The 23,294-nt window shown below is 44.0% G+C and overlaps 1 protein-coding gene across 1 annotated transcript; it reads right to left on the reverse strand.

Moving 5' to 3' along the window:
- Nucleotides 1-4,633: 4,633 nt before the first annotated feature.
- PRDM14 (PR/SET domain 14) lies at nucleotides 4,634-23,187 on the reverse strand. Its single transcript, XM_027973466.1, has 7 exons — nucleotides 22,488-23,187; nucleotides 21,550-21,603; nucleotides 21,269-21,426; nucleotides 19,900-20,164; nucleotides 14,952-15,154; nucleotides 10,094-10,195; nucleotides 4,634-4,861 (listed from the first exon to the last, which is right to left on the reverse strand). The coding sequence occupies exons 1-7, from the start codon at nucleotides 23,185-23,187 to the stop codon at nucleotides 4,634-4,636; spliced, it is 1,710 nt and encodes a 569-aa protein (XP_027829267.1).
- Nucleotides 23,188-23,294: the final 107 nt, after the last annotated feature.

Consider the following 23,294-nt stretch of genomic DNA (forward strand, 5'->3'; position numbering starts at 1 on the left):
GATGTACGGCTGTGAGAGTTGGACTATACTATGAAGAAAGCTGAGCAATGAAGAACTGATGCTTTTGAACTGTGGTGTTGGAGAAGACTCTTGAGAGTCCCTTGGACTGCAAGGAGATCCAGCCAGTCCATCCTAAAGGAAATCATTCCTGAATATTCATTGGAAGGACTGATGCTGAAACTCCAATACTTTGGCCACCTGATGAAGCACTGACTTATTGGCAAAGACCCTGATGCTGGGAAAGAATGAAGATGGGAGGAGAAGGGGATGACAGAGGATGAGATGGTTGGATGGCATCACTGACTCGATGGACATGAGTTTGAGTAAGCTTCAGGAGTTGGTGATGGACAGGGAAGCCTAGTGTGCTGAAGTCCATGGGGTTGCAAAGAGTTGGACACAACTGAGTGACTGAACTGAACTGATTTTGATACAGTCAATCAACAAAAAAGTGCTGTGATATATTTGAGTTACATGTTTCTATGGAAAGAATTCAATATGTGAATTTGTTCTCCTTAGTTTTGGATATAGTCCATAAAGTAGCAGCATAAGGCATTCTGAAAATACATAGAACTACTGGATCTTAGTTGCTGTATGTAGGATCTAGTTTCCCAACCAGGATTCTCACCCAGGCCCCCTGCATTGGGAGTGCCTGGAGTCTTAGCCACTAGACCACTAGGGAAGTCCCAGTATTTGTGATTTTATCTCTATAATACTGTGAATGGTAGTTTCTTGAGAGCCCAATCTGCCTTGTCCTCCGTGGGTACAAACCAAGCTATGACTTTACGGCCGTAACCCTGTGAGCCTACCTACTGCAGGCCCCATAGAGGCCCAAACATCTGTCTACTTTGATAGCACTGTGCATTGCAGCCGCCAACTTCTCAAGTCCTAGAAGAGCACCCCGAGGGCCCATTAAGAGCTCCATCAATATCACGGATACCACTTTGAGCCTTGTTGTTTTCCCAGGGTTCCCGTGTCCCTTTTTATACATTTTTTCCTTTAATAAATTAACAGATATTTATCATCAAATATAGACTCAGATAGGAAAAGGAATATAAGCACAGAGATTATCTCATAAGGTCTCTGAATTCCATCAATCAGGTTTATAGCTGTAGAGAGGGTTCCATGTTTCCAGCAGTAAAATGACAACTGTGTCCTATGGGTTTCCATTATTCTCAGGAAGAGCACCATTTTGCCTGCCATCTGCATTCTAATTGTTCCTCTTAACGAACCACTTTGTGATTTTACCAAGTCACTGAGCTACTCAGTTTTACCCATTGCTATGTTGCAGGGACTGTGAAGATAATCACATAAAGCAATGGTTTCTGAACTTTGATATGATAACTGGGTGCCACCTTCAGAATTTCTGATTTAGTAGATACTCAGCAGGGATACAGAATTTGCTTTTCTAACAAATTTCCAGGCAATTCTGATGCAGCTGGTCCATGAACCACTGAAAGAAAGTATATTTATCTATAATAGAATTTGCATAGTTCTGTCTCCCTTTTGCCTTCATTGACAGGTTAAGAAAAAAGAAATAGCTTTAATAAGTATTATACAGAAGGCAAGTTGTTTCATTTTACTTAATTCTCACAACATCCTACAACATAATTATTGCCTTATTTTATGGATAAGCCTGTTAAACCTTAAAGATTAAGTGGCCTGCCCAGGATTATACAGTGGGGACATGGTGCACAAATATAAGTTTGGCCAGCTCCAAAATATAGCCTATGCTTTGTGTTCCAACAATGTTTGGCCAACACAATTATGTTAGCTGAAAGTTTTAATACTTTCTATAGAGTGGTTTCCAGTGTTCTTGCCTGGAGAATCCCAGGGACGGCAGAGCCTGGTGGGCTGCCGTCTATGGGGTCGCACAGAGTCGGACACAACTGAAGTGACTTAGCAGCAGCATGGAGTGGTTTGTCTTCTACTTTAATTCTTAGTCCATTTAAAAAAATTCTTATTTCTCTAAGCTAATCTAAATTATCTTTAGAAATCTGAGATGTACTTTTAAACACAAGACAGCTTAAGGTAATTACTAACAGGAAGATGTTATGAATTTACTGTATTTTCCAAACCAAAAAGTGATATAGGTAATGTGATCAATATGACCAAAACTTTGTAGAAAAAAGCTTGGATTAATTTAAAAAGGTCCAAAGCATTCCAGTTAGTGTAGGCATGCATGATCTGTATACTAACGTTATTACCTGACATGCATGCATTTTGGAATTAGTGCTAGAAAAAAGGAATTTTTTTTTTAAACCTTTCTCTGCTACTCTTCCAGTTCAAAGAACAGAGTAGTTAATTTGAATTATTCAACTAGTGAAAACGCTGGCATCACACCAGTTCCTGATGTCTTGCTTTACTACTTGGTTTTAAAATAATGTTCAAATCCATACGGACTGAGAAATATATTTTGAACTAGCAGGCAAAGAAAGGCTGCCTAATTACAGGCCTGAGCCCCCTGATCTTTTCAAATGATCATTGTTCTGACTTAATTAACACGAACTAAAACAGTCCTGAAACAACAGGGCACACTCCCATTAGGATAAATTACTCAGACCTACTCACCGCAGCCAAGCGCTCCCCAGAGAAAAATCTGTCACTGCTTTTTCCACGTGCACTACATCTCTTTTCAAAGGACTCTGCTGCAGCTGGGAGCCCCCTCTGAAGGGACATCTGCTCTGTATTGAAATCTCTTAAGTTTGGAGGAGATGCGGACCGTGAATAAAGCGTGGAGAAAAACCCATGGTCGATAGAGCCATGACCTAGTGGCTCAGCAGCATGCTTGCCTACAATACAGTTTTATTCTGGTCTCCCATTTTCCATTGAGTATTTAAAACTTTGCTGTTGCTGGCCCCAAAAGAGAGAAGAATGGGCGTAGTCAACAGAAAAATACTATTTCCTTAGCAAGGTTCATAAGCTGAGCATCACTAGTTCACTAAGAGCCTGGCTTTTGGAGTCAGGCCAGCCTAGTTTTGCCCCTTAAGAGGCAAATGCTGGACCACTTCCTTCTTCCTTCAGCCTTGATTTCCTTATCCGTCCAGTGGTAAACTCAGCGCTGCCATGTCATAGGATTCATGATCTATAGATGTTGGCCATTTTGACCCATGTGAGTCAATAAATAAAATAAAAGATTATTCTCAGGACTTCCCTGGTGGTCCAGTGGTTAAGAATCCATCTTGCAATGCAGGAGACACAGGTTCGATTCCCTGGTCAGGGAAGTAAGAGCCCACATGCCACAGAGCAACTCAGCCTGCACACAACTGAGACCTGACGCAGCCAAGTAAACAAATGACTATTTAAAAAGAAAGCAAGAAAAGATCATTCTCTACAAGCTTGCGTTCGTCTTGTGACAATGTCTGCAAAAGCGCTATAGTTGTCTCTTCATCAGGAATGAAATCACATTTAAACCTAGGGCAATATAAATACATTTATTTATTTATTAGCCTATTGCAATTTTTAGCCATTCTTCACTTGGTAATAACATTTCTCTTGAAAGTCGCTTGGATAGCAAGGAGATCAAACCAGTCAATCCTAAAAGAAATCAACCCTAAATATTCACAGGAAGGACTGATGCTGAAGCTCCGATACTTTGGCCACCTGATGCAAAGAGCAGACTCATTGGAAAAGACTGTGATGCCGGGAAAGATTGAGGGTGGGAGGAGAAGGGGGTGACAGAGGATGAGATGGTTGGATGGCATCTCCGACTCAATGGACATGAGTTTGAGCAGACTGCGGGAGATAGTGAAGGACAGGGAAGCCTGGTGTGCTGCAGTCCATAGGGTTGCAAAGAGTGGGACGTGACTTAGCAACTGAACAGCAACAATAACTTTTCTTCCCCAATTGTTAAAGGTCACAGATGGTGAATGAGTACCTTCTGTGTCCTCCAAGTAATTCTGTTTGGTGCTAAACAAACTATTAACAGAGATTTGTCAGTTGACAAGGGAGAGGCAGAAACTAAGGGTTTAAAGAATGAATTCAGGGGACTTTCCTGCTGGTTCAGTGGTCAAGAATCCACCTTCCAATGCAGGGGACATGAGTTCCATACTTGGTGGAGGAACATACCACAGGGGAACTAAGTCCAAGAGCTCAGTGCAACCAAAAAAAAGAGTTCAAATAAAATGGGACCTTAGTTCATGTCTGAACACTTAGTTATGATACTAATGAAGCTCTGGCTTGAATGGATTTTTAAAGAATTTATTCTGTTAAGAAATATAACAGGGGATGGCCACAGACATATTACAATCAGGAGCGAGGCAAATAGTAAACAAAAATCCTCCTTTTTTTTTTTTCAATTAAGAAATCAAAGACTCTGCTTCCTAGCCCCTGAAATGAAACAGTCCCTTTCAGGGCTGATGTGTTTCCAGACCTTTAAGCACTGTAAACCATCAGCCTTTCACTCCTTCTTGGTGAATTCACCCAAACTCCATTCTTGTGAGAAACTGTGATAAATCATTCCTGCAAAAGCTGTTAAAACCACAGACTTAAAAAATCTGGTAAATTCTACTGCTCGGTCAGTTCCATTATTCTGTTCCTCATCTCAATATAACTACCACTGGTTTGTGAGATATACCCATGAACACAAGAAACATCAAGACACATCTAGAGGCCTTGTCCTCAGACTCTCGGAGGGCTAGCAGTCTTCATGAGACTTCATGTGGGAGTGGAAAGCTTCTTGATCCGAGAAGGTTTTTCCACAGGTGTTACAGGGAGAGCCATCATCCTCCCTGTGCGAGCGCCGGACATGGCTGTCGTGAGCAGCGTGCGATGCAAAAGATTTACCACAGTACTTGCATTTGAAGGGCTTCTCCCCCGAGTGCTGCCTGATATGCGTGCGGAGTATACTGGAGGCAGTGAATTTCTGCAGAGGACAGAAAGCAGAGGGAAAAATAAAACGCCATCCACCAATGAAACAAAAGAGTTAATTTCATTGTGACCGATCCTTGGTGTCGTTTAGTTGCAAAGTTGTGTCCGACTCTTTTGTGACCGCATGGACTGTAGCCCACCAGCCTTCTCTGTCCCTGGGATTCTCCAGGCAAGAATACTAGAATGGGTTGCCATTGCCTCTTCCAGGGGATCTTCATGACCCAGGGATTGAATCCATATTTCCTACACTGGCAGGCGGATCCTTTACCCCTGAGCCACCTTAGAAGCCCCCACTGATCCTGATATTGCTGTTTAGTTCTCCAGTCAACAAATCCTAGGCTTTAATGCTATAGGGCACTCTTGGTCACCAGGAGTAGCCTTAGTAAAAAAGGACATGATGGACATGCCACTGGTTACAACAGTGGCCCTTCAATGGCTAAGATCACCTGGGTGTCTACTCAAAAATGCAGGTTGACTTGATGAGTACACTCTTTTGGGTAAGAAGTCAGCTGCATTTAAGCAGATGGTACTGAGATCACCCTCCAGGATGATCTGCATTGTGGAAGGAATTGCTAACATTGGCCACTGTCTTTGCATATATGGGTACCTTATCGGTTTCTTATTTTTATTTTTATTTTTTTTTAGCTAAACTTTTAGAGTAATAGTGATTCATCTGCAGTTAGAAGAAACAATAGAGATTCTGGGTACCCTTTACCCAGTTTCTCCAATGGTTGTATCTTACAACTATAGGACAATATCACAATCAGGATGTTGACATTGAAAGAGTCAAGAAAATTAGAGACACCAAGGGAATATTTCATCCAAAGTTGGGCACAATAAAGGACAGAAATGGTATGGACCTAACAGAAGCAGAAGATATTAAGAAGAGGTGGCAAGAATACACAGAAGAACTAAACAAAAAAGATCTTCATGACCCAGATAATCACGATGGTGTGATCACTCACCTAGAGCCAGACATCCAGGAATGCAAAGTCAAGGGGGCCTTAGAAAACATCACTACAAACAAAGCTAGTGGAGGTGATAGAATTCCAGTTAGTTATTTCATATCCTAAAAGATGATGCTGTGAAAGTGCTGCACACAATATACCAGCAAATTTGGAAAACTCAGCAGTGGCCACAGGACTGGAAAAGGTCGGTTTTCATTTCAATCCCAAAGAAAGGAAATGCCAAAGAATGCTCAAACTACCATACAATTGCACTCATCTCACACGCTAGGAAAGTAATGCTCAAAATTCTCCAAGCCAGACTTCAGCAATACGTGAACTGTGAACTTCCAGATGTTCAAGCTGGTTTTAGAAAAGGCAGAGGAACCAGAGATCAAATTGCCAACGTCTGCTGGATCATCAACAAAGCAAGAGAGTTCCAGAAAAACATCTATTTCTGCTTTATTGACTATGCCAAAGCCTTTGACTGTGTGGATCACAATAAACTGTGGAAAATTCTGAAAGAGATGGGAATACCAGACCACCTGACCTGCCTCTTGAGAAATCTGTATGCAGGTCAAGAAGCAACAGTTAGAACTGGACATGGAACAACAGACTGGTTCCAAATTGGGAAGGGAGTATATCAAGGCTGTATATTGTCATCCTGCTTATACAACTTCTATACAGAGTACATCATGTGAAATGCTGGGCTCGATGAAGCACAAGCCGGAATCAAGATTGCCAGGAGAAAATATCAATAACCTCAGATATGCAGAGGATGCCACTGCATATGGCAGAAAGTGAAGAGGAACTAAAGAGCCTCTTGATCAAAGTGAAAGAGGAGAGTGAAAAAGCTGGCTTAAAACTCAACATTCAGAAAACTAAGATCATGGCATCTGGTCCCATCACTTTATGGCAAATAGATGGGGAAACAATGCAAACAGGGAGAGACTTTATTTTGGAGGCCTCCAAAATCACTGCAGATGGTGACTGCAGCCATGAAATTAAAAGACCCTTGCTCCTTGGAAGAAAAGCTATGACCAACCTAGACAGCATATTAAAAAGCAGAGATATTACTTTGCCAACAAAGGTCCATCTAGTCAAAGCTGTGGTTTTTCCAGTTGTCATGTATGGATGTGAGAGTTGGACTATACTATAAAGAAAGCTGAGCACCGAAGAATTGATGCTTCTGAACTGTGGTATTGGAGAAGACTCTTGAGAGTCCCTTGGACTGCAAGGAGATCCATCCTAAAGTTAAATCATTCCTGAATATTCACTGGAAAGACTGATGCTGAAGCTGAAACTCCAATACTTTGGCCACCTGATGTGAAGCAGTGACTCATTGGCAAAGACCCTGATGCTGGGAAAGATTGAAGGTGGGAGGAGAAGGGGACAATTGAGGATTAGATGGTTGGATGGCATCACCAACTCAATGGACATGAGTTTGAGTAAGTTGCAGGAGTTGGTGATGGACAGGGAGGCATGGCATGCTGCAGTCTACGAGGTTGCAAAGGGTCACATGTGGCTGAGCAACTGGACTGAACTGAACAGAACATTTCCATCACAAGGACCCTCATGTCACCCTGTGACAGGCACACATAGTTCCCTCCCACGCCTACTTTTAAGCCATTGCAATCACTAATCTGTTCTCCATTTCTGTAATTTTATTATTTTGAGAATGTTTGTACATGGGAGCATACAATATGTAACCTTTGGGGATTGGCGGTTCCCCGCAGAATTTTTTTTTTTGCAGACTCACACAAGTTCTTTCATGTACAACAGCTCATCCTTCGTTTTAAAAAATTATTTATTTATTCTGGCTGTGCTGGGTCTTTGATGCTGCGAGGCTCTTTTGTGGCACGTAGGCTGACTAGTTGCGGCTTCTCAGCTATATAGCACAGGCTCAATGTTTCGGGCACACAGGCTTAGTTGCTCCGCAACATATGGGATCTTCCTGGATCAGGGATCGTTCCCGTGTCTCCTACCCTGGCAGGTGGATTCTTTCCCACTGGACCACCAGAGAAGTCCCAGCTCGCCCATTTTGATTGCTGAGAAGAACTCCATGGTGTGGATGTTCCAGTCTGTTTAATCACCTACCCGTGGAACGGTATCTGAGTTATTTCCAGTTTGAGGTTTCTATGAATAAAGCTGCTATAAATATTTGTGTACAGGTTTTAGCATGAACACATAAACTTTCACTGCTCTGGGATAAAAGCCCAGGAGAGCAATTGCTGGGCTGAATGGTTGTTACAAGTTTAGCTCTTAAACTGCCAAACAGCTTTCCAGAGTAGTTCTACAATTTTAGGTTCACAAGTGCTTTGCTGTTTTCACATGGCCATTTCGTCTCTTTCCCTTACTTACACCCTTTCCTCTAATTCATTTCAATACTCTGCTCTGACCTTTGTCACTTTCAAGTATGTATTAGAGATGTAATGACCCCCATCTGGGAGTCTGCTGACAGTGATACAAAACACCAGGTTAAACCAGTGACCTTGGAGTTTCAGGACTGGGTCCATGTCGGGCTGGACCACTGCTCACTAAGGAGCACAAGGTGTAGGTGCCTAGGACACCCAGATGAGGACAGTCTCCATCAGCTCAGGTGACCGGAATCTAACTAGAAGTCAGAACCTCAGGGCTTCCCTATGGCTCAATGGTGAAGAGTTCTGTCTGCCAAATGCAGGAGACGTAGGTTTGATTGCTGGTCTGGGAAGATGCCACATGCCTAGGAGTAACTAAGCCTGTGCGCCAGCCACACTACTGAGCCTGCTCTCTAGAGCCTGGAAGTTGCAATTATTGAGCCCATGGGCTGCAACTACTGAAGCTTGTGAGCCCTAGAGCCTGCACCCTGAAACAAGAGAAGCCTGCAAGGAGAAGCCTGTGAACTTCTAGCGAGTAGGCCCTGCTTGCCACAACTAGAGGAAAGCCTGTGCAGCCACGAAGACCCAGCAGAGCCGAAAACAACTACCTAACTAGCAAAAAAAGAAAAAAAAAAAAAAAATCAGAGCACCAAACAGCTCATTTATGACCCAAGTGCATTGAGACACCCCTCTGGGCATCTCTCATTCCCAGATTAGCCAGCAATTCAAGGTGAGGATCAGAATTAGAAGGCCAGGAAGAGGTGGGATATTTTGAGCCTGCTCTGAAAATCTGGCAGATCATTGATGTCTCAGGATAGAGTCCCCGTCCAGACAAATCCAGAGCCACCCTCCTTAGGTCTGCGCTAGCTGCACACTGTCTAGTTATGTCTTAGCCCCAATTTGCTACACTGATTATTTCCATTCTATTGACACAGTTTCTTTGGTGGTGTCCGTTTCCCTAAGCCAAGTAGTTTTATTCCTCTTTTGGAAGTTTAAAAGTCACCCTAATAGAGACTATATTTCATGGATACATTATTTTTTAAAAATAAATGGCTTGATGATAGAAATAGCAGATTCCAGCGTATCCAATAAGATTTTCTAAAATGATGGAAATGTTATATCCGTGCCAGTGTGGTGGTTGCCAGCCATCAATAGTGGGACTGTTGAGCACCTGAAATGCGGCCAGTGCCACCGTGTTACTAAATTTTCAATTTTATTTCATTTTTAGTAAACTAAATAGCCACATATGGCTAATGGATAACATTGGACAGCCCAGATGTACCTTATCGAAATAGGACATGAGATGTTTTGGTATAGTATTTTTAAAGCAAACCCAGTAACTTTTGTTCCCAACCCCAGCAACCCCTAACCACGATATATTTGTCTCTTCATTTTTATAAATTAATATTCTGTTTAACAAGATTAGATGCTACTTCAGCAAAAGTGCTCTGGAAACCAAGATCAGCAAAACTTAAGAGTGTGTACTTAAAAAAAAAAAAAAAAAAAGGCAGTCTGTACTTCATGTCTGTTATCATTGCAATCTTATAAATTTAGGGTCCATTTCATAACAAATGCCTTAAGTGCCAATTTGGCGATAGTAGGTTGTATCTGATCATTGTAAGCAAACATGAATATAATCTGGGGTGGAAATTGGGGATGTGCTAATGATGAATTAATTTACCAGGGACTCATTATAAGCCAGGATTTATTCTATAAGTTCTTATCCATGGACACCCAAACAGGGCTCAAGGCAGATTCCTTAAAAGAAGGTTCCACTGAGACTTCCCCGGCAGTTTAGTGGTTAAGACTCTGCCCTTCCACTGCAGGAACATGAGATTGATCCCTGGTCGGCGAACTAAGATCCCACAGGCTGTGTGCGGTGCACTGCGTGGGGTGCGGCAAAAAAAAAAGGAAGGCTCCATTTACCTTAGTACAATACACACAGTGGTAGGGTCTGTCTCCAGAGTGGACTCTCATGTGTTTGTTTAGACTGGAAGATTGAGAGAAACACTTCCCGCATGTAGAACACTAGGACAGAAAAGAGAAATAGAGCTGAATCCGCATTTTCCCCTAAGGAGTTAACTTCACCGTTACGTTGATCTCGGGTGGTAGTGACTGGGGGAGGACTGCTGTATTCATTCTGTGCACATCTGTGGGCAGAGGATCAAGCAGCCGCAGGCTGAGGGTCTAGCTAAGACAGGTGAGGGCATCACAGGACTCTGGGGAAGAATCCGACACCACATTCCGGTCCACAGCCTACTCAGCGCTGTGGCTGCAAGCCTTTCCTCGAAAGTCTTTGGACGTTAGCGGCCTAGATATATGACCCTGGTGGGTAACAGAGGCCTCACTCTGTCCTGCTCTGTCAACAGGTAGCTGTGTGACCAGAACAAATCAGTTAAACTCGGAGTCTTTGCTCAGTTTTCCTCATGGGTAAAATACTTGCCCTGCCTTTCTCACAAGGCTGGGAGGAAACTGCAAGCCCTCAGCAATGAATTCACCAAGTATTTACGGAGAACCTCTTAACACTCTGCTAGAGACAAGGAGTAAAAACCTTGTGGGAGTGGGGACAGATATGTAGACCCAAGTGGCAATACAGGTGGCAGATGACGCAAAACATGCAGCTACGAAGAAAAGGGCAATGGGTGAGGGGGGTCAAGCAGTACAGCCACCTGCTGCAGGAACGGCAGGCATGAACTGGTCATTTCTCTGTGTTCTGGACTCTGATGACTCCTGGCTGATCTCAGGAATTCTGAACCAGGTAAAAGAAACTGTGTTTCTGGACTCTCTTCCACAGGTGTCCTTATGGGCACACATGGTAGCCTGGCTATTTTTATTATTTTTATTTACTTAACTTATTTATTTTAACAATTTTTATTGGAGTAGAGTTGCTTTACACTGTTTTGTTAGTTTCTGCTGTACAGCAATATGAATCAGTCACACGTGTGTATGTGCACATATATATATATACACATCCTCTTGTTTGGATTTCTTTCCCATTTAGGTCACCCCAGAGCACTGAGTTCCCTGTGCTACACAATAGGTTTTCATGAGTATCTATTTTATACGTAGTACTGTATAATGTCAATCCCAATCTCCCAGTCCACCCCTTTTCCCCCTTTGGTATGCATGTCTGCTTTGCAAAAATCAGTTTATTTGAACCATTTTTCTAGATTCCACACATAAGCGATATTATGTCTGCTTTTCTCTTTCCGACTTACTTCACTCTATTTGACAGTCTCTAGGTCTATCCACGTCTCTGCAAATGAACCTAGGTGTTTTTAGATGGTGGGATTTGGGGGTGGATTTTAAAAATCTTCTCTAATTTTTCTTTACTACTTGAAGTTTGAATAAGGAGCATGTATTGACATTGAAAGTGAAGGTCGCTCAGTCGTGTCCAAATCTGTGACCCCGTGAACTACACAGTCCAAGGAATTCTCCAAGACTATAGTACCGGAGTGGGTAGCCTTTCTCTTCTCCAGGAGATCTTCCCAACCCAGGGACGGAACCCAGATCTCCCGCATTGCAGGCGGATTCTTTACCAGCTGAGCCACAAGGGAAGCCCATATTGTCATTACTAAAGCGAAAAGAGTCAGATGTTGAAGTTAACATTGCAAAAAGAACAGATCAATTTTAAATGAAAGGGAAGTGATTAGAACATGAACCTGTTCTTGGAAATTAAAAATAACCAATGAAAATGCACAGAATGAAATGCTGTATTCAATAGGCTCAGCTGACTGCTAAAGACTGAAGCATGACATAAAAATGAAGGCTGAGAACTCTCAGAGAATGCTGATGAAAAAAAATTAAGGTTTAATAAGTACAGAGAAGTGGATTCAACCTAACATTTGGCTAAAGGAAGAGAACAAAAATGGAAGATAGATAATGGCCAAGGAAAGTACGAGGGCCTTCCCTGGTGGTACAGTGGTGAGGACTCCAAGCTTCCATAGCAGGGGTAGGGGTTCAGTCCCTATTTGGGGAACTAAGATTCTGCAGGCTGACAAAGAAAGCCCGAAAGTGCACCGAGAACTCCTCTGAGATTAGGATCTGTGCCTTCAGATAGAAAGAATACTTTGTCTCTTACTGACTACAAAGCAGGCAGGGGTGAAAAAAAAAGGAAGGAAAGAAGAAAGAAACATTTAATACATTCTGTTAAAATTTCAGACATAAATTGACAAACCACAAGACAAATACAAACTAGTAAAGAAAATATATCTTATTTTATTTTTTAGATTACTGTTAATCACTGAACCACCAGGGGAGGTCTCAGAAAATATATTTTTAAATGTAAACCTCATAAATAACAAAGATGCAAAGCCAAGCAAGATACCATTTTCCATCTAAAAAAATGTGAACATAAGAAGGATAATATTATTGTGGGAGACCTGGGGTTACTGGTACATACACTGCAAGCCCAGCTGGTTGGACTGTCTGGAAAGGTGCGTGGTACCTCAAATCAAATGCCTTAAAATTGTACCTTTGACTCAATCTTTCTACTTCTAGGACCTTACCCCAAAGAAATAATCAGAAATGAAAAACAGAGTGATTTATATATAATATTGTTCACTGCAGCCATACTGGGGGGAAATGCACAAAACAGTGGATTTGTTAAGTATATAACATCAGTATGACCCCAAGTGTATTAAAAATATATACGCATATAGAAAAAAATTATACGTAAAATAACTTAAGGCCATAGCATATCTAGTGGTCTTTGTTTTCTTTTTATCTCCAGTGTGTATTATTTTCTCATGTTAAAAAACTGCAGATAAAAAATAAAATTTTAAGTTTACCAAGTGAAGACATAAAAATCATGCTTGGCTTTATTCTCCATCATACTCCCAGAAAGACTGCAGTATAATGGCTTCTTTCCAATTGTGTTTCCATTTATATGTAAACATTATATACAGTGTACATGATATTCTAGGTGACATCATTCCATACATATTTTGCAACTTGTTTGTGCTTAAGAAGCCAAAATTTATATAACCAAATCCCTATTGATTTACATGTAGAATACTGGACGTATAACTTTTTACTCTGCCAATCTATAGCTGAGAATAAAGAAGGCTGAGCACCAAAGAACTGATGCTTTTGAATTGTGGTGCTGGAGAAGACTCTTGAGAGTTCCTTGGAATGCAAGGAGATCAAACCAGTCAATCCTAATGGAAATCAACCTTGAATATTCACTGGATGGACTGATGCTAAAGGTGAAGTTCCAATACTTTGGCCACCTGATGCAAAAGGCAGACTCATTGGAAAAGACCCTGATGCTGATGCCAGGAAAGACTGAGGGCAGCAGGAAGAGAAGGGGGCAACAGAGGATGAGATGGTTGGATGCTATCATTGACTCAATGGACATGAGTTTGAGCAAACTCCGGGAGATAGCGGAGGACAGGGAAGCCTGGTGTGCCACAGTCTATGGGGTTGCAAAGAGTTGGCCATGACTGAGCAACCGAACAACAAAAGGTGAGAAATGATTTCACTGTCTTATAATAATTTAAAATAGTCTTAGATTTACAAAAACAATTTGAGATGATTGTAAAAATACTCAGATTTTACAGCTGTATATAACACAGTGATTGCGATATTTCCAGGAGCTTTGCTGTGAACAGATGGGGAGAGACAGAGCCGTTTTGTTTGTTCAAATGAAGAAAAGTGGGGCTGGCAGGAGTCGCAACAGCACTGAAGTCTAATCTGACTCTGTCGGTCTGTGCCCACGCCCCATCCTCTTTATCCTAATTAAGACCAGTGGTGGTCAGCACTGTCTTGCACCAAGTCTGGCAGAGCCATCACATATCCAGAATGGTAGACAATGGCTCCCCAATGCAGGGTTTCTTTCTTCCTTACAAAGTCCCTGACATGGCACAAAAGCCATCCATCCTTTGGACCATGCCCGTAACTATCAACATGCCTATACATTGGACCTAGAGATTGTCATACTAAGCAAAGAAAGTCAGAAGCGGAAGACAAATACCATATGATATCACTACTATGTGGAATCTAAAATATGACACAAATGAAGTTATCTACAAAACAGAAACAGGCTCACAGACACAGAGGTCCTTACGGTTGCCAACGGAGAAGAGGGTGGGGGAGGGAAGGACTGGGAGTTTGGGAATAGCAGATGCAACCTAGTATATATAGGATGGATGGACAACACAGTCCTACTGTATGGCAAGGGGAACTATATTTAATATCCTATGATAAACCATAATGGAAAATGATATGAAAACAAATGTATATATGCATATAACTGAGTCACTGCTGTATAGCAGAAATTAATACAACATTGTAAATCAACTATGCTTCAATAAAACATTAAAAAAAAATGCTTGAGCACATTATGGAACAAGGTGTAGTTATGTAAAACCACAGGCCAAGGTCTTTCTCAGCTGGGATGTCTCAACCCTCCCCCCAACCCCCAATCAACCCCACCTCCAAATAAACCAGACACTTCCATAGTCCTAGGTTCTGCTCACGGCCACCTGTCTATGAGGCCTTTCATGGTCCACATGTAGAAAGACACCACTTTCTGCCCCTGTCTGCCATGCATCCGCCAGCTTCAACACGCAGGCATCATATCTCGGTCCATGGACCATCACATTCAGTCCATGTCTGCCCTTTCACAGTACCGTCACTTCCTTCACTTCCTTCAGAGACCCGGTCCCACCCTCCCATTCCAGTAATTTGCGCCCAGGAGGCCCTCAGGGTGCACCCAGGGGTTTGGGGAAGAAGCATGAAAGCAGAGTGCTGGAGAGAGATGGGTCGCTGCCCTAAGTCTTACCTTGTGAGGCCTATGCTTCTCATGAACGTGAAGGATGTGGATCCGGAGCCGGTCTCTCTTCTCAAAGGATCGTTTGCATAAAGAACAGGGAAATTTCCTGTCACCCTTGTCCACACAAGGCGTGTACTTCAGATGCTTGTCCCTGTAGTATTTGTAGGTGAACACCTTGCCACATCTTTCACACCTGTACCCTTCCGCAGACTCTGTCAAACACAGGGGGAAAGGTGGCTTGGTCAGCTACCTTCCCTCATTCTTACTTTCATCAGGACGGTCTGTTACAACCTTTTATTACAAAAAGTTTTAAACAAATACCAAAGTCAAAATAATAGAGTAAACCCTCTTGGGCCCAAACACCAGGCTTTGACCGTGACTGACTCACATCACCTCCCCCAACGGATTATTTTTAATACCGATTTCTCATTTGTTTCATAAACACCTCAGCCCACAATCTTTAATGGATAATGACTTTCTTGGGGGGGGGGGGGCAGGGCGGCATGTGGGATCTTAGTTCCCCAACCAGGGATCGAACTTGTGTCCCCTGCTGTGGAAGTGCAGTCTTAACCACTGGACTGCCAGGCAAGTCCCTGATAACAACTTTTTGAAAAGCATAACCATAAAGCCACTGTCATACCTAATTGTCAAACACTTATTCCTTAATAGATAGAAACACATATATATTTGTTTATAATACATATACACGCACTTATGTTTGTTTATTTTTCAGTCAGCTGGTTCAGTTTAGGATTCAAAGTCTACATGTTGTCCACAGTTACTATGTCTCTTCAATGTCTTAATCTATAGGTTCCTTTTCCTTTTTGTTCCTGAAATATATTTATTGAAGATGCCCTTCCTCCAGCCCTATTTATGAGCAGGTCTGTCCTATAGTTACTTCCTAACTGGCCTGTGTTACAAGGTTCACATACCAAATAGCTATTGTATTTGTGCTTTTCAGATCAGACTGAGCTACAAGTTCAAGCAGTTCACCCTTTGGGGGCCTTGATGGGCACCCAGAGCTTCTTCCCAGGCTTCATTAAGTGCTGCTCCATTGGATCCCACTCACAAAGACTTAGGTACCCTTTTAGCTAACAATTCATTTCTCTGAGCTTTAGGGGGAGATTCCAAAACTAAAACATGGGATTATTATGATGACTAATTTAACCCTAACACTGAGTTCAAACCAACAAGTGGCACTATCACTGAGTGACAGACAAGACTGAGAAAGGTAAATCCGTTTTCATCAGAGGAGGAGAGAGGTGGGGGAGAGGTTAGAGAAGGTGCAGCCAACGCTAGCAAAGGAGATGGCAGGCTCAGGGGTGTCTATGTGTTGGGGTGAGAAAGGGAAGGACCCAGGCCACCTACAAAAGCGTTCCTGCTGAGGACACTCTGGATTCCAGAGGATCAAGTGGTTTTGACTATGAATGCATCAATGGAACCTCATTGCCTCTGCCCCAGGGAGGCAGAGAGTAGCCAGGACTGAGTATATGCAAGCCTGTAGGTGGAAATTTTTTAGTTAGCTTGGGGACAGCAGGAAAGCTATCCACTGGGGGCTTTGTTAGTCAACAACCGCATCCTGGGCACATTTAACAGGTGGCTAAGGAAAGAAATCATCTTATTTATTAAGTAAGTAAGCAGGAAGGCAGCCACCAGCCCCAGGACGATCCATTGCTCAAGTCTCGTCTATCGCTTTCATTGAGGTGCTAATACTCTCAGAACCTCCCCGCTGGGACAGGTTTTGCTCGAAGCTAGAATTTTCATTGGTTAGAAATACCTGGCCTTCCAGCTTCCGGGGTGGGAAAGGGGTTGTCTAGAAGACAGGGTCAGCGGGTCTTTACAAATTAAAGCCCGAAGGCACACCAAAATTCAGAATTGGGGCACAATAGTCAATTTGCATAAGAACCACCACTTAGGCAGAAATGACACAGCACCCCTACTAATTAGGCTTCAGCCGCCTACGTTTTCAGCTCAGGTTCTTGGAAATTTTATCTTAACCTAATTTTGTCCTGTTTCCTTTCCTTCCTCCTCCCTCCCATCTCAATTTTTTTTAGCCAAATGGTTTCCTAAAACTGAAAATGATGCTTTCTGCCCCACCTAGACAACTCTTTAGATAGAGTTTGGTAGTGATTAAGAACTTTCTACACATTCCCTACCCCCACCCCCACCCTCCCCCACCCCGCCCAAAACACACACTCTGCGGGTTTGCAAACTCTAGATAACCCGCCCACATAGGGCCCTTCCCTCCCACTCAAGACCTTAAAGGGGAAGCTCCTACCAAGTCTCAAGAAAAGGCTTGGATAAAACGCAAAAACAAAAACTTTCTTTTGAGAGGACAGAAGAATGTTGACTTTTCTTTCCTTTTAATTCTATTCTCAACCATTCTTAACAGAAAACCATGAATTTATCCAGATATAATTTGGTTCCGAAGTGTAACACAGGGGCTTCCCTGGTGGTCCAATGGCTAGGACTCTGTGCTTCCAATGCCAGGGACTTGAGTTCGGTCCCTAGGTGAAGGCACTAGATCCCAAGTTCTGCTAAAGAACCTGCATGCCCCAACTATGATCCAGTGAAGCCAAATAAATATTTTTAAAAAGAAAGAAGTGTAGTACAGGTGGGGGTACTACACCAGGTACTACACCTGCTGGGGTTTCTCCCCACCCTACTGACCATTGTAAGCCCTTATCCCTGTTGCTTATGATTTACTTAAAAACTATTCTACTATTGGGCATTTGTTTGTGAATTTTCACAAATAGGAATGATGCTGTATTAAAAATCCCTGTGGACAAAGCTTTTCCTACTGGAGTATTTCCTAAAGATAAATTTCCAGAAGAGTATTACTGATATATCAAAGGTTATGAACATTTTAATAGCTCTGATACATAGTGCTGAATAACTTTTCAAAAGGATAATGATTCTATTTTGTGAGTTGTCAAGCATGTATCTTTCTCAAATCCATTTGGCACTTCTATTTCAGCAGTGCTTGGTATCTCTTGGGAAGTGACTAAAAAGGCTTGGTTTGGTGCCAACTATGGGGCAACTATGAAGTCCAGACCCCAGAGAATTCTGCCATCTCACCCCTCACCCTCATCCCCACACCATCCATAAGCTGGGGTACTGAGGAGATAGTTCAACAGCCCCTCATTATTTGACTCTTAGAAAGAGACTGTTCATTGTTCACCTCTTAATCCCTGGTGAACACATTCTTGCCCTTGGCTTCACTATTCCCCAAGCCTGGACTGTCTTGCCTCTCTCTGCCTGAACTGTGGTGAGCGTGCATGCATGCTTAATCGTGTCTCTCTGCTAGCCCAAGGACTGTAGCCCTCCAGGCTCCTCTCTCCCTGCAACTTTCCAGGCAGGAATACTAGAGTGGGTTGCCATTTCCTACTCCAGGGGATCTTCCTGGCCTGGGGATGGAACCTGAGTCTCCTGCATTGGCAGGAAGATTCTTTACCACTGTGCCACCTGGGAAGCCCAAAACTTATCCCTTATTTCACCACATTTCTAAGCAGTTTTCCCCAATCTAGTCTAGTCTTCCACCTTCCTTCAAAACATGTGGGAATTCAGAGCAGGAGCTATTAAGGTGTTTACAGTTGTCTCCTGCCATGAAGGGTCTCAGTCTAGTAGGGGGACATGCATGCAGACCATCACTGCAGTGTGATGAATGCAATTCACATGCTCTTTTACCTGCTACTTACGACATCTATCCTAACAGAACAGGATGGTCTTCTACCTGGTAACACATACTAATTTGCATCTGTCTGGTCCCACGTATGAGATGACTGGTTCCCAGGCTTTTGTGGTTATAAAAATCAACCGCCCAGAGAGCTTTTTCAAAATGCAAATCCCCAGCGAGTGGGTTTGTGGTCCTCCAGCTCCCTGTTACTGAAATCTGGTCCAGGGAACAGCAGCAGCAGCATCCCCTGGTAGCTTGATAGAAATGCAAAATCTCCCAGCCTGGAATGAGAATCTGCACCTTACAAAAGGGCCCCACATGTTAACACAACACTAAAACTGGAGAGCAAGAGTCTAGCTCCATGCTCCTCTAAGTGGACTGAGACCCAGTAAGAAAAACATTTTCTACTTGAGACCCAGTTCACACACATCCAGGTGAAACAAAAGCCTCACCAAACAATGCTTAAGTGAGAGTCGTATCAATATTTTCTGTTCTATTTTATTCTTATTCTTTTTTCTTCTTTAATGCTGATCTCTACAACCAAATTGATTTCCCACCCTATTAACATATTGCAAGTCACCATTTGAAAAGCAGTGTTCTGCGTATGGCTGAGACCCTTCGCTGTCCACCTGAGACGATCACAGCATTGTTCATCGGCCATGCTGTTGCTGTTTAGTCACTGAGTTGTGTCCAGCTCTTTTCAACCCCATGGACTGTGAAGGGGATTTTTCAGGCAAGAATACTGGAGCGGGTTGCCATTTCCCTCTCCTGGGAATCTTCCCGACTCAGAGCTTGAACCTGTGTCTCCCGCACTGCAGGCAGATTCTTTACCACTGAGCTACCAGGGAAGATCTAATCGGTCATACTCCAATACAAAATAAAAGGCTTAATTAAAAAAAAATTTAATGAAAAAACAGTGACTTCCTGAGTTGCGTGAGCCTCTGCAGAGATGAATCAGAAGCTGGCTCATCTAAGGCAGAGGCTGCATGCATTTATTTCAGTTTTATTTTATTCTCTGGGAGCGGGTGAAAGGGTAGAAGAAAAGGTATCCTGGTGAACAGCAGTAGCGTCAGCAGCTTTGGGAAGAGGAGGGCATCGTCCTTCAGCTGAGCAAGACTCATGTGGCTAGAGACGCCCTTGAGTTTGGGGTTCTACATTAGAGCTTGGAGGCAGAAGTTCCACAAGCAAGTGGAGAAGCTACAGGAAGGTGCTGGTCTGAGCAAAGAGCCCAGTCCTTCAACTAAGAGGAGCTCCCTGGGTGAGGGAAAGGTGCGCACTCACCTTCAGAGGACCCAGACGCCTGCTTCCCCTGCTTGAGGAGGCTCACGGGAATGTCCAGAAATTTCTCATAGCAATCTCCGTACCACACGAGGAGCTCCTGGTTCTGGTAGATCTCCTTGCAGCTCTCGTAGAAGATCTGTCCTTGACATTGTATTGCCACCAGGTTCTGCTCCGACGGGAAACGGGCACAGTTGACATAGGACATCCAGTTCCCTGCACCTCCTTTTCCGTCAATAAAGTGGCTCAACTGACCATCTTCAAAGATCTAAATGGAATCAAACAAACTTTAGAAATGTACCTTTTATTTTTCTTTTGGTTTGACATAGAAAATAAATTTACTTATTAAAAATGTACAATTCAAATCTCACACTTGATCTCTTTGAATATATTTATTTATCAATATTATTAAGCCTAAATGGATTTATTAGCTGAAAGGTATAGATGGTGCGACATTTTTAAAAGGTTTCTACTTTTATCACATCATTTGTCTAATGGGGATTTTTAAAAACAGCTACTCTTAACTCTGTATGAAGCATGATGGTAGGATTGCAGTTTGTCAGACTGTATCATATTATCCTCCCTTGCCCTGAATTTTGAGGAATATACTTTAGGAAAATAATCTGAAATCCAGACTTGATTCCCAAGTTTCTAGGGTGAACATATATTAATTTCAGAAACAGAAGCAAAGGGAACAGGAGGTTACATTTAATTCTATCAGTTCAAGACAACCAATTCGTTTGGTAGTTTATCTCAAATGAGTTTTCGTGTGTATTGATGGAGATATAATTTAATTCTTTCTCTCCAGTGGGTAATTCTGCAGTCTTTGATGCTTTGGTGTTACAAACAGATCCTGGGAAGTCTGGATTTCAGATAATTTTCCCAAAGTATATTCCTCAAAATTCAGGGCAAGGGAGGATAATCTGATACAGTCTGACAAACTGCAATCCTACCATCATGCCTCATACAGAGTTAAGAGTAGCTGTTTTTTAAAATCCCCACGAGACAAATGATGTCAAAAATTTTAAATCTGGTCTTTGTCCTTTTGGACATAGTCTTAGCATCACGTGGTAATACTTAAAGTATTTGTTTTGTCTGTAAATATAACCCAGGGTATTGGCTCTTTGTATTCTAGGGCTAATCTTCAGATGAAAATGCCTTAAGGCACTGAAAAGATACACAGACTCCATGTGGAGGTGCTATCCCTAGCAGCTCTGCAGTTGCCTTTTTTTCTCTTTATGTTGCAAAACAGACAGCACAAGACAGCTGATTACTGCGGAGAGGGTCCCCTCTCCCAGAGGGGCAGAGGCCAGGCTTTATCCCCAGTGACCCTCCTCCCCACTTTCTGACAATCCATCAGAAACAAATTTACCTCCCACATGAGGGAATTGTCTCCGTGTGTCTTGACTTCGCTGGTGTTGACCACTTTACCCTGAAAGGGCCCAAACCTGACTCCTTTGGCCACAAGACTACTGCAGAACACCCCAAAATGTGCGACTTCACCAAACTTCGTCTGCTGGAGGCAGAGACCTAGCGGGAGATCCAGGGTAGGAAAGAAAGCCAGTGAAGAAACCTACTGTGTTTGCTGCTGTTAAAAAAAAGAAAACGAGAATAAAAAAAAAAAAAAAAATCCAAGCCAGGAGCCCTGCCCACCTTCTGGTAGCTGAAGGGAGTCGTTATCCAGAGTCTGAGGAAGAGAATCAGCTCCTAGAAAAAGACAGGATTAAATTCTTATTTTTTAGATTAAAGGTATTATAAAAGCCGTCTTCCTCCTCATTCTCTAGAGCTTACCATTTGACCCTTCGAGGCTTCCGGTTCCTTTTACATATGCAGTGTCTCATTTTAGACTCAAAAGGACCCTAGTTGGTTAGATGGTAATTAACCCCCGTTAGCAAATTCAAGGAGAAGGAAATGACAACCCACTCCAGTGTTCTTGCCTGGAGAATCCCAGGGACGCGGGAGACTGGTGAGCTGCCCTCTCTGGGGTCACACAGAGTCGGACACGACTGAAGCTACTTAGCATAGCAGCAGCAAATTCAAAGAACTTGAGAATCAGAGGTAATGCTGATTTCGACTAAGGTCAGATGACTGGAGGGAGACTCTCAGAGTGAATGGCAGCTGGCTCTCACTGAGACGCCTTGGGCATCCCGGTAGAACTTGAGCCCACCAGATCAGCCCACACACAGCATGAGCCATTTCTCTTAAGACAACCTTGTTGTTTAATCGTTAAGTCGTGTCTGACTCTGCGACCCTATGGACTGCAGCCCGCCAGGCTCCTCCGTCCATGGGATTCTCCAGGCAAGAACACTGGAGCGGGTTGTCATTGCCTTTTCCAGGGGTTCTTCCCCATTCAGGGATGGAACCCGCGTCTCCTGCATTGGCGCCGGGGAAGCAAAACAACCTTAAGAGTCATGCGGGTAGGGTTTCGGAGGTGAGCCTGGCCTCCCCACCTCTATCTTCTGATGGAAGCACACACCTTCCCCTTCAGCACTCCCACTGCCTGGGATCCACCTGGAAGCGCCCGTTCCGCCTCCTGCTCCCACCTCTCTTCCAGTTGCCCCCGGCTCCCGCATCATGGGGCCCACCTTTACCGGCGCTGTCGGTGGGGATCAGGAGGCCCGAGATCGCGTGGTGCAGGCGGGCTGAGTGCTGCGGGCTGGGGATGACCCCGTACAGAACCAAGTGCAGGTCTTCCTGGGTGAAGTGGTAGCGGCGAGAAGCCTTCCCCTCTTGGTTCACGAGTTTGGCGCCATCCTCAGAGGGCTCTCTAGGGGACCCCGATAACAGCTGCGAGGGCTTCGGCCTCTCAGGTAACAACGAAGCATCCACGGGGGGCGGCGGAACGAAAATTTCAGGTCCCCAACACTGGCCACCGTCGCTCCGTCCGGCGGTGTGTGCCGAGTCCTCGCTGGCGGCGCCGGTAAACTCGCGACTGCTGTTTTGGAAGTGTGGCACCTCCCTGGGGAGGTGGGGAACGGGGTACCAGGTCTGCAGCTTGCTGTACCAGGGCAGGTCGCACAGCGGCTCCCTCGGCAGGGCCAGGCCCGGGCTCAGCAAGGGAGGCGCGGTCCGGAAGCCGAAGGGGGGCAGAGCCGGGGACGCTCCCAAGGCTTCCAGAGGCCGGAAAGGCTGGAAGCCCTCCTCCGCCGCGGTCAGGGTGTTCCCGTAGTGGCCGTAGGGCGGGAAAGGCGTGTAGTAGGCGGCCAGGTGTTGGGGGCTGCTCTGGAGCCAGTCGGCCGGGTAGCATCCCTTGTCCTGGGGTCCGGCCTCCCCCGGCGGCCGCAGGGCCATCCCCGGGCCACGACGCTCGGCGGGTCTGCAGAAAAGCAAGGGCGGCCGGGTGAGGGGCGCGGGGCGCTGCAAGCCGGATCCTGCGCGCCCAGCCTCCACTGCCCGAG

This window comes from Ovis aries, chromosome 9, assembly GCF_016772045.2.
Source record: "Ovis aries strain OAR_USU_Benz2616 breed Rambouillet chromosome 9, ARS-UI_Ramb_v3.0, whole genome shotgun sequence".
NCBI classification, from domain to species: domain Eukaryota; kingdom Metazoa; phylum Chordata; class Mammalia; order Artiodactyla; family Bovidae; genus Ovis; species Ovis aries.

Excerpts from the sequence above, each read along its gene's own strand:
- PRDM14 (XM_027973466.1), bottom strand. The coding sequence starts at position 23,187 with ATGGCCCTGCGGCCGCCGGGGGAGGCCGGACCCCAGGACAAGGGATGC. Across the intron at positions 15,155-19,899 it reads GGCGTCTGGGTCCTCTGAAG|AGTCTGCGGAAGGGTACAGG; the intron begins GTGAGTGCGCAC and ends TGTGTTTGACAG. Across the intron at positions 10,196-14,951 it reads AGAAGCATAGGCCTCACAAG|TGTTCTACATGCGGGAAGTG; the intron begins GTAAGACTTAGG and ends TTTCTGTCCTAG.